We start from the raw sequence: 15,189 nt of genomic DNA on the forward strand, positions 1-15,189 counted from the left end.
TGTATATAGTATTGTGTTATTTATATTGTAATAGAGTTTAAAATTTCATATCTGCTGCTACGAAAGATGATATTTTAGGCCGAGAAATATAGAGTTGGACGCGACTTTTTGCTTCGGCAAGCTGAATTTATCACTGTAGGTGGCAGATGCTAAATATTATGTACAATAATATATTAGTTTCCACAGTCATAAAAATGGGGGGAACCGAACCATTAACCACCCTGTAAACAATTTTACAGGGTGGTATAATTTTTTCGTAAATTCACGTTTTTCATTTATAACTTTTTTCCGTTCATTTCCACGAGAAAACATTAAAGTACATTTTTCTTCGTCTTCAAAAGACCTACAAAACTAGCCCAAGAGCGTCAAAAAATATTGATTAGATCAAAAGTTATAAACAAAAGAAGTTTATTTATGACTTTTGAATTAAACATTTATAATCTGCGTTATTATTACCAGAACGTTTTGGCATCGCATCCTCTCATTCCTTATCACTGTCTAATAACTCACACGAAATCTGGAATCGGCAAGTTGAATAATTTACAAGTTATGGCCTCATAAACAAATTAACTAATTATTAGTCTGGACGGTCCCGAGCATCTTCCACAATCGCACTGATTTTTTTCGTGGTAGATTTCATAATNTTACATGAATTTGTGTTATTTTATTGTATTTTTGTTTTATTTATATGATTTGATAATAAAAATCTTATTTAAATAAGTTTTTGTAATATGGCTAAATCACCCGAAGTCTTATGGCTATCTTTCCCTTACCTTGGGGGGAATATGGCCAATCGCAGTAGTTTTTATTTTTTTCAAATTACGTATATACCATTCAAGCAAACAAATTCTCCACCCCGCTACTGATGTATAAGTAATTACCCAACGTATATACGTAATTGCTTTTTTATTTAGTGCAATATAAATCATACTATCTAAAAAAATATTTTGGGCTGGCCATCATCCCCCGACTTACCCTAGTTATATATTATTACATATTCGGAAAGCTTATGAAAAAAGCTTTAAGTTAAAAAAAAATCGTCAAGATTCGTTGAAAAACAACGGAGTTACAGACTGTCAATGTTGACGGCCTATTAAACAAATTAGGTTGGTAGTGGCAAAAAAAATACTGTCATAATCCGAGTACTTTCCCAGATAAAAATATGTTATTTGTGGAAGCATGTTAAGTGCATAAGAAATATTGTTAAAAATCAGTGGGTCGCTTGATTTGGCGCTGCGGAAGGGTGGGGGAAGTGAACGACAGCGACTCCGAAGAAAATGACGATAATATTCACAGTCCTGCCGTTAAAATAGCGAAATTTGCTTGAATATAATATATTTGACAGTCTGTAACTCCGTTGTTTTTCAACAAATCTTAACGATTTTTTTTTAACTTAAAGCTCTTTTCATAAACTTTCCAAATATGTAATAATATATAACTATATGACGCACGTGCCTCGTATATTTCATTTTGCAACTAAGGCTAAAAAATAAAAAAAAAATTCCAGGTTGCAAATTTGAAATTAAAAAAAAAAANNNTCACTGTCTAATAACTCACACGAAATCTGGAATCGGTAAGTTGAATAGTTTACAAGTTATGGCCTCATAAACAAATTAACTAATTATTAGTCTGGACGGTCCCGAGCATCTTCCACAATCGCACTGATTTTTTTCATGGCAGATTTCATAAGAATACATTGAAATCTATAATTTTTTTTTAATTTCACATTTGCAACCTGTTTTTTTATTTTTTAGCCTTAGTTGCAAAATGAAATATACGACGCACTTGCGTGATATAGTTATATATTAATACATATTCGGATAGCTTATGAAAAGAGCTTTAAGTTAAAAAAAAAATCGTCAAGATTCGTTGAAAAACAACGGAGTTACAGACTGTCAAAGTTGACGGCCTATTAAACAAATTAGGTCGGTAGCTGCAAAAAAAAATACTGTCATAATCCGAGTACTTTCCCAGATAAAAATATGTTATTTGTGGAAGCATGTTAAGTGCATAAGAAATATTGTTAAAAATCAGTGGGTTGCTTGATTTTTCGGCGAGCCGTGGCGCTGCGGAAGGGTGGGGGAAGCGAACGACAGCGACTCCGAAGAAAATGACGATAATATTCACAGTCCTGCCGTTAAAATAGCGAAATTCGCTTGAAAATAAAATATTTGACAGTCTGTAACTCCGTTGTTTTTCTACAAATCTTGACGATTTTTTTTTTAACTTAAAGCTTTTTTCATAAGCTTTCCAAATATGTAATAATATATAACTATATCACGCACGTGCGTCGTATATTTCATTTTGCAACTAAGGCTAAAAAATAAAAAAATTCCTGGTTGCAAATTTGAAATTAAAAAAAAATTATAGATTTCAATATATTATGAAATCTACAATGAAAAATATCAGTGCGATTGTGGAAGATGCTCAGGATCGTCCAGACTAATAATAAGTTAATTTCTTTATAAGGCTTGTAAACTATTCAACTTACCGATTACCGATGAGTTATTAGACAGTGATAAGGAATGAGAGAATGCGATGTCAAAACGTTCTGGTAATAATAACGTAGTTTATAAATGTTTAATTCAAAAGTTATAAATAAAATTCTTCTGTTTATAACTTTTGATCTAATCAATATTTTTTGACGCTCGAGGGCTAGTTTTGTAGGTCTTTTGAAGACGAAAAAAAAGTACCTTACTGTTTTCTCGTGGAAATGAACGGAAAAAGTTATAAGCGAAAAACGTGAATTTACGTAAAAATTATACAATTAACCACCCTGTAAACAATCTTCCCCCCATTTTTATGACTGTGGAAACTAATATGTTATTGTACATAATATTTAGCATCTATAGTGATAAATTCAGCTTGCCGAAACAAAAAGTCGCGAAATGGTCATTTTCCAGCTCTTTTTCCTGGCGTAATTTAAGTAGTTTAAATGTAACAAAAGATGTGATCGAAAGTAAACAGAAAATGAGAAAATTAGCTGGAAGTACCTGTAATTTACTATACCTATGTTTTTTTTGCAGCAAGTGAAAGCCAAGAAGCTATAACTGGAACTTAAACTGGAAATACGTATTGAAAAAACTTGCCATTTCGAAACGAAACGTCTTATTGTTGCATAACGGCACGCATGAGGTGAATTTTGACATTTATGCTGTATATTAAGAAATATAATTCGCGGAAAGAGAAAGTACTTTCACTTGCACACACGCGTTTACGTTTCACACCAATGCACTCTCGACTGATATTTGATCCTGACCTACTTCTATTTGTGTAGTTTTACCTGAATATGGTACATTTAAGTTGCCCGTGACGGATAAATTTGTCTTTTGCAGTTATATACAGGGTGATTCGCATTTTAACGGCGACTAGAATGCATTTTGTAATAATCAAAAACCTATTGAGAGCCTCTAGAATCGACCCCGACTTACATATTACATAAAAAGAGGTCAATACAATGTCGGACTGACTATATAGCTTTTAAGATACCAAAGAGAAAAGAGAAAATAAAAAACAACATATTTTATTGTATTTTAACACAAATCGCATAAACGGAGATTGGGTAGTACTCGTATATATAATTATATATATTAAAAAAATATTCGAGATTACGGTGTGAGACAAGCCTAACGACTAACTCCTTAAGCTGCCTTGAAATCATTGACCAGTACTGTCGCTTCCTTAATTTAAATTCTATATAAAACATAGTTATTAAATAGCGTATAATTACATTATTTCTTATCACATTTCATGGGAATTTTTCAAATTAATATAAAAAGGGGCACGTACTGCATTGACAGGTGTAAAATTGGGAAGTTGCTGAACATGTACAAGATATGTATTTTATGTACGAGTATATGATTTTATCTTTAGAACACAATAATAATACACTACGTATATCAAAGTAACATTAGGCCAGTTAAGAAACACATAATAGTTATTTACTCCATAAAGGAGGTAAGTATTATTTACCAGTCGAGGACGATTTTGCGCCCGAGCGGAGCGAGGGCTGGCAATAGAGTCCGAGACTGGTAAATTATACTTAACTGCTGCGTGGCGTATAACATTTTATCTGCTCCCGCAGCCCACAGTTCTTTATAGTTCATGAAACAAAGATTAGGTTTTATTTTTTGACATTTCCTAATCAATTCATTTTGACATTATTCGAAATCTTGCAAAATCGCCTTGGTTGTTTGGATTTTGTCGTTTTTAAGATGTTTATAAACAAAGCTACATAAAAGTTGCAATTTTGCTGGTTTCGAATTATTATTTCTAAATGAGTGACATTCAAATAGAAAGTGCAGCAAATGCCGCCTGCGAATTTTTATTGCCCGAGAAGTCGAAAGTGCGCTTACGGACGAGCATATAGAAATTTCAAAGAATGGTGCCAGAACTGGTGTTTCTGAAATGTTACTGCTAGCATATTTCATGGAGAAGTCAAGAACTTTAAAGTCACCGGCGAGTTTGTGCAGTGAATACTCACTCAATGATTAAGTCAATTTTCATAGAGGAGAACGTAGATATATCAAAATACCCCAAGCTGAGAGCATTTTTGAAACGTAAGAATGACGGCTATATATCTAAAAAGTCAAACGTTTTGACAAGAGAACAAGTCAACGATTTTCTCGTTCAGGCACCCGACAACACATATACAAAACATATTTGCTAATGAAGGTAGTGACGGTCTTAGGCATTGCATGAGCATGCCGTTCTGATGAGTCATGCAAACTTACTTTGGACAACGTCAATTTCAAAAATTTCGATGACATTGTAGTTACAATTCCAGATTTTAAAAATGGCATGTCACGTACGTTTACAATTACTTCTCGTCAGGGTTCTGTTTCTCACCTAGAAATTAATATCAAGATTAGATTGGAAATTAAAACTGAAATTTCACGCTATTTTTATGTGCTATCAAGTAGGTAGATGTTACGACCAACCAGCAAGAATACCCTTTCTATGATTCCCAATAAGATTGCACAGTTTTTGAAACTAGAACATCCTGAAACATATACAGGCCATTCATTCCGAAGAACATCGGCAATGTTACTGTCTAATACAGGAATTGATGTATTAGCAATCAAGACATGGTGGGTGGAAATCAGCCACAATTGTAGAAAGTTATGTTGCTGAGAGTTTAACAAAAATGAAATAGCCAACAGGAGCTTTCTAGTACTACGTTTGTAGCCCAATTTCTACACAAAAAAATCTACTACAGTTAAAAAAATTGGAAGAAATTCGGAGCAGACTTCTATATATATTATCCTGGAATACTTCAATAAAGAAATAACATTTTAACAAAACTTTTATATTCTTTTATTAGTCGAACTTAAACATAAATCAACAGAAGGCAAATAAGTTTAATTTTTTTTTAAACTGATAAAAATTCATGGAGTATTTCATGACTAAACAACGAACAAATAAAATATTAGTTCTCTATAACACAAAAAACAATATTCAAAGATGTATTTTAATTTGAGCTTCAACCAAATTTCGACATAAAAGCACACTAAAAATGTAGGTTGATTATTTCACGTATTTAGATACTTAAAAATAGATATTCAGAAATCTTTGTCTAACTCCGAGCCATCTGGGCACATATCTGATGNTCAACTCTAGTACCTATTTAGAAGCCAAAAATAAGCCTAGGTACCCAACAATATGAAGATTGATTACAATTGGAGATATTGGCAAAATTCGTTTAAAAAAAAAAATAGACTCGTAAGTACTTCTAGTTCACATCTCTTATATCTTATTACTCCTAGAACCCATGGTATGTATTTCTGAATGAGCCAAGTTGATTCACGTGACTGAAATTGTTGCATAAAAAAATCGAGTCGTTAAAAATAAACCTGCAAAGCAAATGCGTTATTTCCGTTTCTCATAGCTTTGGAATTAACACAGATGTTCAATAATAATAATTTTCTTAACGTTATCAACTCTGCATCGAAGACAGCTGTGCGATATCCACTTTCGTCTCGAGTTGGCCCTTGTTGGTACACGAACATGTAAATGAGGAAACCCACTTGAAGCCGCTGGTGCAAGAGGAGAGTTCGGCATCTGAACCGCCTCCAGAAAAACAATAAACAATCAGTCGTGAAGATTTCATTTGGAGTAATAAAACCTCGGTATTTCAGTTACTTAATGTGAGCTGGTTGTTTTGCAATCGATGGCCGTCGTGTATGCCTGGGATGTCTTGTTCTTACAAATTCTGTTATCGACCATCTTTATTGTCATTAGAGGCATCCTCTGTGACAAACAGAGGTAGTGCAACAAACAAAGGTAGTCAAAATAACACATTTATCAAGTATTAGTCTCAAATCTCAATTCGCAATAATTGTGGCGCCTTATTTACACTTTACAATAAATAGTCAAATTTATTGACTGAAATTAAAGCTACCACATTCGGAATTAAATCAATGATAAGTGGAAACTACCGACCATGACAGACATAACTTTTACCTTATTTATGCAATTACGATAATAAATATGTATTCAGGATGATTACAAACTTGGACTGTGTTTACTATCACAATAACATGAAGAAACATTTTTGCAACCGCTGACTCCAGCCATAGCTCGGCTGGTTCTGTTTGCAAGTGTTTACAAAATCGCTATATGTACCACCATGTCCATTAAATCATTGTTATTGCATTGATGGACCATTTTAACATGTTTTGTCGCTTCTATTAACACATACATCCCAGACAAAATGTATTTTTATAAAAATAAAAACAGTTTAAAGGCTCCAGAGACATCAAGGACTAATAATTGTAAGTAATAAAACACAGACGTTTCCATAATAAAAACTCAAATTGTTTCTGTTTACTACAAAAAATGAAAACAGCGGAAGGCGTGCTATCTACAGCTGCAACAATTCACCTCTTTTTATGTAGTGGAAAATTCCAGAGGTTCTTAACAAATTTTAACATTTTGGAACTATTAATAAAAGAACATATGACATATTAGGTAGTATAAAAAATAGAATACCTAACATTTCTTTCATTTTCTTAAACTTATTCAAAATTGTTGCATTTTTAAGATGTTCACTAAATGTCAGGTTCTGACGTAAAATTGACTAGTGCGCGAAAAATACCATAATTTCCAGACTTTTCGGATCCATCTTGTTCTCGTAAAACAAGTTCAATAGTTGCAAAAACTTAATATAATCAACGATTTTGAATAAAAATTACCAGTATTTTACTTTATTCTAAATATATTAAGCTAATTCAAACAGTTTTCTAGAAAAATCAAAATGTCGATATCATTTCCAAGAATTTTGTTTGCCTTCACTGAAAGAAAATGAAAATTTTTTACAAGCTTTTTAAAAGCAATTTTAAAACAGGCATCCCCACCTAATTGAGCGGAAATTCTGCATACACTTTTAGTTTGGATGACAATGCCTGGTTAGATAAGTGACGTCATTCTAAATCCAATATGGCGGACCAGTTATTTTTTATGCACTCCATGATATGGGTATCAAATGAAAGGGTTTGCTGAGAAGAATACGAAAATAAAATGACGTCACTAAAAGCTTGTTTAAAAAAAAATAATACATGAACTTATTTGAAATTAGAAGTGACATCTAGAGAAGGTGTGGTTTATATTATGTATGTAGATTTTAGGTGCAGTCGATACGATATTTGTTGAGATAGAATTCCGAGAAGACTCCTGCATCAATTAACCGCACTCGACGCCCGAGGTAGAAAGACATCGGCGGAAAATTTCAAGGCACGCCCCTGTCGTGGTAAATTGTTACAGTAGCTCCCATAACAGAACTTTATTGGCTTATTCTTGGAATTCTATCTCAACAAATATAGTACCGACTCTACCTAAAATCTAGTTCATGCATTAATCTTATTCCATCGCCATTTAATTTTAGGTAAAATTTATATATTTTGTCAATAAGTGGTGCCATAATTTGGAATATGTTCATAGAAAGTATTTATTGAGTATTATCAGACCTTAAAATTTATTACTCTAATTTTTTGCATTAATAAACTTCTAAAATATTACGCGTGATTTGTTGTTAGAGGCTGACTATACTGAAATCTAATAAGCAGATAAGCTTACCGCAAAATATCCTTTGTTTGGCTATTTTGGGTTATTCATAGTGTTAGTCACTGTGCTATAGAAATTTCATAGTATGGAACTCTTGTGAATACAGAGTGATTCTCGAAAATCGCTGGCCTATAGAAATTTTCAGAAACGCAAGGAAACTTTGAGCTGAAAATCCTGTTTTTAAATAGAGTGGTAAATTCTGTCCTANAAAATTTGTAAATCCAATTTTATTTTCATTCATTTTAGTTTCGCATAGTAGGCTTGTGCTATTCAAAATAAAATTAAACATCGCCTGTCACTAATGTCAATGTGTACAAGTGAGTTAAGTAAACTAGATTATAAGCTTCTTTTTGTCATTTTTACGCTTTAGTTTTACAGAAACTTTGACGCCCTGTATCTCGTTTAGGAGGCATTTGCGACCCTATGTTTATTATGACTTTTCGTCTTAATTTTTCATGTATTACTTACCCTAGAAGTCTGTCAGCGGTTTTTTGAATCACCCTGTATATGTAGTACCGACTCTACCTAAAATCTAGTCGAGTAGCATTAATCTTATTCCAACGCCATTTAATTTTAGGTAAAATTTATATATTTTGTCAATAAGTGGTGCCATAATTTGGAATATGTTCATAGAAAGTATTTATTGAGTATTATCAGACCTTAAAATTTATTACTCTAATTTTTTGCATTGATAAACTTCTAAAATATTACGCGTGATTTGTTGTTAGAGGCTGACTATACTGAAATCTAATAGGCAGATAAGCTTACCGCAAAATATCCTTTGTTTGACTATTTTGGGTTATTCATAGTGTTAGTCACTGTGCTATAGAAATTTCATAGTATGGAACAGAATGATTCTCGGAACGCGTTCGCGTTTAGAAATTTTCAGAAAGGCAATGAAAGTTTTAACTGAAAATTCTGTTTTTAAATAGAGTGGTAAATTCTGTTCTAGGCAAAAGCAAGAAATAAAAATATTCTAAATTAAAGTTTATGATGCCTTAAGCCTGTATCAGACAATGCAATGATTTGGTTGCCGCGATAAAATCCATTAAATTTTTTTTATCAGACTATGTAATTCTGTCCCGGGAACTGAATTGCATGAATTAGAACATGCTCAATTCCATGTAACAAAATTGCATAGATTCTGGTTACTTTTATGAAGATTTGTTTATTACCAATCTAGCTGTTGTTGGCTGTTGATCATGGTTGTTGTTAGTAACACCGTTGAAGCCACTATTAAAACTATACAGCAATTTATTTTTAAAATTTCATCCATTGCAATGTTTTGCTTGAATAAAAAATAATTGTTTACAAGATACATACAAGAAATTTTACATGTNCTAGCTGTTGTTGGCTGTTGATCATGGTTGTTGTTAGTAACACCGTTGAAGCCACTATTAAAACTATACAGCAATTTATTTTTAAAATTTCATCCATTGCAATGTTTTGCTTGAATAAAAAATAATTGTTTACAAGATACATACAAGAAATTTTACATGTTAAACAACGCACAGTTGGTAATACTACTGCAAAATAAACGAATTGCAGCAATTCTGTCCCATTGTGTGATAATAAGCATGCAATTTTATCCCCGTAACAAAATCCCCGCAATGTTGTCGCTGCAAGTGAATTGCATTGTCTGATACAGGCTTTAGATGCTTTGCTTGTTTTATATTACGAGTGGATCAGTCCCTGGTGTTAATGATTTTGGATGACATTGTGCAATACGACACCCATTTGCTGTAATAATTACCTACTCTGACCATCTCTGACTGCTTTAATAAGGCATGATTCAATCTGTCGCCATAAACTGAATGAATGTTGTGCAACCGGCCACAAAGGTGAGAATATTACTGCAAGTGCCACATTGCGGTCGACTCAATGTCTTATATTGTTTATTTTGTTTCGATAAAAAGAATGGAGTCATATGTAATACCGAACAGAGGAAGAATTAAATATAAATTGTGTTTTAAATCACTTTTGGATCTTGGTGCTGTGCTGTTAGTATATTGAAAAGTTGAGAAATAACTCCAAACTACTTTTCAACATGCGATTTTTCAAACACGAAAAATGATATCGCGATAAATCTAAGAGCATTTTAAAGAATAAGTATAGTAGGTACTTTAAGATTAATGATTTTAGCAAAAAATGTACATATCCATGTAACATAACCTCAAATATGTCGAAAAATCTCGATTTTGACACTTTTAGGTTCGGATATCTCGAAAACAGGAGCCAAATGAGAAATTTGGACCTCGGATTCCAATTCAGCGCACCAAAATCCTACGATCGGAGTGTCCGCATCTTCAAAGGCTTGTTCGAGTCTGATTTCGGTTTGTACAAAATGAAGGCGGAGCATTTGTATAAAGTTGTCTTTGTTCTTGTTTTTTAACTCAACAACTAACAATAATAGGTGAAAAGTTTATAGGACCTAAATTTTAGATCGGCGAAAGAGGAACAAAAAACAATGAAACAGCAATTCTGTATCTCGACGGGGAACCGAGTTATAGCAAAAACAAAAATTTACCCCTTTTTCCAAGATGGCGGAAAATGCACATAGGAAATCTTGGTCTCAAATCTCAAGTTAAGCTTTTCTAAGCACCCCCCACAACATATAAAAAATTTGGCTTTCCCGGTTCACTTTATTTTCTTCGCCTTATTTTTGGACAAAATGACTGGAGCCTTGTTCTTGTTATTCTCGGGATAGGTTATGTGAAGGCGGACCCGCTTTCAGAACCCCAAGATCCGCTCTGATGTTTATTTAGGTTCTTGTTCAGACGATGCTGTGAGAAATTCGACCACCGACCCTGGATAGTTTTACGTACTTAAGCGGCACCTTTTAATCTATCAACTAAAATCATAACACCTGATGTTACGAACATGTATGACATCAAAACTGTCAAAGTAAAATCAGATAAACATTATTCGAAATGGGGACGTATGCTTTTGGTAAAAAAGATGAAATCTACGGATTCCAGACGCTATTCCGAGAACTCGGGTATTACATTTCAAGACTAGAGCAGTACGAGAGGGCCTTGAAGTTCTTCGACGAAGCCCTCAAGAATACCCCTCTAGACAGAAGGGCCCTCATCGGGAGATCTCGGTCGAGAGCAAAAGCTTGCCTATACGAGGGAGCCCTCGACGACGTCAACAAAGCATTGAAGATAAACCCTGACGATTTGGATGCGCTAGCGGAGAAGGCCTTAAACACATACCTCAGCTGTGAATTCGAAGAAGGTTTACTTCAGAACACCAGACTCCTTCCCATAAGACAGAAACCTGACAACTTCGACATGGGAGTCATGCATTGTTCGAACGCCATCGAGAATTGTGTCGGAGAGCGGGCCGGAAGGCCGCTGCGCGACCACTTCCGCTTCATCAGACGACTGGCTTTTAAGAGGAACTACGAGGCTCAGAAGCCTTTCGAGCCCAAACCCAAAACGAAGAAGAAGAGGAAGTTTAACAATATCTTTAAGGAGCTACCGAAGGAACCCATTATTCTGGGAAAGATAAAGAAGGCCGCGAAGGTAGAATCTTTTATGATTAGCGGGGACAAACGTTTGAGTATAAAAGACAGTCTACACAGCCAGAAGGCCGAGGAGAATCAAATCCCGCACTTGACTCAGCCATTCATATTCAAGCCTTTGCAGAACTACACGACGAATATTGAAAACTACATGGCGGAGAAGTACTTGGACTCCATGTACTTGGACAAGATCTTCTTGAAGAAGCTGAGGTCTCAACCAGGAGCTGTATGTCCTAATAAAAAGGGATCGGCGATAATTTTGCAATTGGCTAAAACTGGATACAACATTGTATCGTACAAACAGGAACTATTACGAACTAGAAGACCGTTTTACTTTATTAAATACCAAGAGGCTACAGTGTCAGGTGTTTTAAAGGCTAGACAAAAGGAAGAGTTGAACATCCAACAACAAAACGTCAAGAAGGAAGCAGACGTGCTTCTCTTCAAAATGCAAGATGCTCTGAAAAACAAGAAACTCCGCATTGTATTAGACACCGCAGAGAAACTCAAACTGTACTGTGACATTAAATCCAAGCGCCTATTGATGGACAAGGAAATATACCTGCAAGAAATATACAGGTGCGTGTGTCGAGGATTCTACGAGCTCAACAGGGTCAACAAGGACCAGTTCCTGTGGGACCAAGAGAAGAGGATATACATGGCTTTCGGCATGCCGGTGAGTCGGCCACCATCCGCAGATTCAGTAATAGAGCAGTTTCGGAATGTGTTCGCCGATTACAAGAAGTTAATACACACATTCGAGAAGCGGTTGCAGTTCGCCACTTCCAGCAACGAGACGTGCTGGTGCTACCACGAACTGTCACGGTTCCTCATCGAGCTGAAGCGGTGGGAGCTGGCCACCGTATACGCCAGGAAGTGCATCCAAGAAGGCAACAAGGGCGAGAATCTGGAGTGGGTCATCAACGCCATGATGCTATTGGTCAAAATCAACCTCTCGCTGCACAACAAGAACGACGCCAAGTCCGAAGTTGCTTCCGCTATAGAGATATGCCAACAGCTGAAGGACCCTAACCTACAGGAGTACCTGGACAAGTGCCTGGACGTGATCGAGAGGTTAGAATTCGATGAAGCCCAGTCCATGAAGGCGCTGGAGAGACGCGAGAAGAACATCGTGGCCATGATGGCTAGTGCCAAGATGAAGGATGAGGTCTCTCACCTGTTCCGTATGATGGCGGTGATGCCTGCTTCGAGGAGGATGTTGGTGATGCCCGGCGTCAGGATCGAAGACATTGAAAAGAAATCCAAACTGGCCAGGAGACAGTCCATAATGCCAGGAAATAAGGCCGAATCTAAACAGGATTCGAATGTCTCCTTCGCTCAGAGGAATATGCCCAAGGAGCCCGCATTATTCAAGAAGGAGAAAGAGTCTAGAGGGGTTGGCTTCCTTGAACTCATACAGTACCATATGTAAAATTGATTAAAGCTAGTGCGTATCGGTACGTGTAGACAAATATTAAGGACAACTGATCTTTTTACCTTAGGTATTGTGCAGATCCCCGAATTTCGAACATTGTAGATTTTCTAAATATAATCATAGACTGGTAATTTTTTTAATTTTGACGAGATAAATCTCTAATCACTATATTGATACTTGCTATAACTTTTAATAACAAATAAGGAATAGGCAAAAGGGTCATCAGGATCTAGTATTTAGAAAAAGCTTGTACTTGTAGGTATACAGTGCGTCTGTAAAGAAACTCCTGAATTAGATAAAGGGCCAATTTTTTTTACATCCAAAGGCTGCAGGAAATCAATTCAGTGGTTTTTAGTTATTCCTTTTCCTTTTGTGTCGCTCTCTGTTATATTCGAACCACGGCATATGTAGGCCAGAAAATTCAGATGAGTGGAAATCGTAAGACCAGAGATATAGAGTAGGGGAGAATGAGCTTCGACGAGTGCGCGTCCACTTTTCTAGGGACGCTACGGGCGCAGACATTTTGAAGGCTTTTACGTCATGCAGTGACGCAGTTGTTGTTGACGTTAGGTTCGCAGGTGTGTTTTTTGAGGTTATTCATATTTTTGTTTGTAAATTTCGTTCTTATTGAACTTTAAATATGTCTTGTGCTTTGTGCTGTGAAATGAAGCGCAAATTGCAGAAGATGCCCAATACAAAACATTTCTAAATATTTAGGTAGCTGTACACAAAAATAAGATATTTCCACTTTTTATTCTAAATTTTTATTGTAAACATGTAATTTTTTTATTTCTAGCTTTCCTAGAAATGAAACTTTACTGGACAAGGACAAGGTTCTTTCTATCGAAAAAGAAAATTGGGTATGGACAAAAAATAACGTAATTTGCTCTGAACACTTTAAAGCGGATGATTTTCTCCCCTTTTGTGGAAGAAAAATAGTACGACCCAACTCTGCACCTTCCATAAAATTATTTTGTGGTGTATCTTCTTCCATTTTAAGCAAGAGTACTTTATCGAGTTCAATTAATACAGGAGCTTTGACCAAATTGATGTTACAATCAAGTGAATCATCTTTGACCTATAACGTTACTGAAGTTCGAGTAGGTACAACGTAAAAAGAAGAGACAACTGAATTTAAGGTAATAAAGATTTGTAATTTAAAAATAGTAGTAATGCTAAGGATGTTAAATACGTACCCTGCCAAATTGTTTGATACGGACCTAATAAATTAAGAAATAATATTTACAGTAATTTTATTTTCAGTGTTCAGAATACATCGAATGGTAACACTAGTACTGATAGTAGTGCTAAGAGAAGGAGTATTATGGCAATGAAAACATACTTTAATGGATAACTTTAATAATGAAAATATCTTTGCAGTACATCTCCTTCAACAGTTGCAACGAAAAATGTTAAACTGAAACGTAGACAGGAAACTTACCGTTCAGCCTTTACGAAAAGAAATTACGGACGGATTATTCAAGGCCCTGCATTAAGACCAAAATTAAATAATTATTTTCAACCATCAGTAAATAAATATGTTACGTTATATTGTTTTATTTTAATATACAAAATATTTAGGAACTACATCACAAATTTTTTTTTATTTCATATAAATTGAGTACCTACCGCAATCTGTTAAAGTTTATCGTATCAAAAATATATTATTATTGGTGTGATTAATATTCTCTGTTGAACCTTCTGTGAAACAAGATAGTTATAACATAATTAAAGTATCATTCAATGTAAAAGATAAGCACAATGTCGGAGTGTGTGCAGATTTATACATATGATAGGTAATAATATCCTATGCAGTTATGATACAACTCTAGCCGTTGTNTATAACTCCCGGAATATAATATAATGTACATATATATAAAAAAAAAGATAAAGAAAAAATCATAACACGGCGAGGAAAATTAAAATTCGTTGAATCATTGGTAAATTTCACAAACGATTTTTTTGTTTATAAACAATGTTCAATAATTTAATAAAATATATTCCAATTTATTTATACCGTCAGTAGGTAATTCGTGAATAGATATTTCAAAAAGGTATCAATTTCAAAAATCGTTCCAGTGAAAATCTGTATTTTTATATAATTGGATTGTTCCTTGAAATTCAGAAGTGCCAATCGTTCCAGTGAAAATCTGTATTTTTATATAAT

General features: G+C 34.7%; 1 protein-coding gene and 1 long non-coding RNA gene across 3 annotated transcripts; both read left to right on the plus strand.

Moving 5' to 3' along the window:
• Window positions 1-10,991: 10,991 nt before the first annotated feature.
• On the plus strand, window positions 10,992-12,889 carry LOC108910606 (tetratricopeptide repeat protein 25). Its single transcript, XM_023454923.1, is given in 2 exon segments — window positions 10,992-12,755; window positions 12,800-12,889. Coding segments are annotated over 2 exon segments (1,854 nt in total).
• Window positions 12,890-13,564: 675 nt separating this feature from the next.
• Window positions 13,565-14,454, plus strand: LOC111691697. Of its 2 annotated transcripts, none has more exons than XR_002763027.1 (3): window positions 13,565-13,600; window positions 13,819-14,161; window positions 14,286-14,454. It is a non-coding gene; the product is annotated as an uncharacterized LOC111691697 (long non-coding RNA). The 2 variants fall into 2 exon arrangements; XR_002763026.1 differs by lacking the exon at window positions 13,565-13,600 and adding an exon at window positions 13,706-13,739.
• The last annotated feature ends 735 nt before the right edge of the window (window positions 14,455-15,189 follow it).

The sequence above is a fragment of the Anoplophora glabripennis genome, unplaced genomic scaffold (assembly GCF_000390285.2).
Source record: "Anoplophora glabripennis isolate ALB-LARVAE unplaced genomic scaffold, Agla_2.0 scaffold461, whole genome shotgun sequence".
NCBI lineage: Eukaryota > Metazoa > Arthropoda > Insecta > Coleoptera > Cerambycidae > Anoplophora > Anoplophora glabripennis.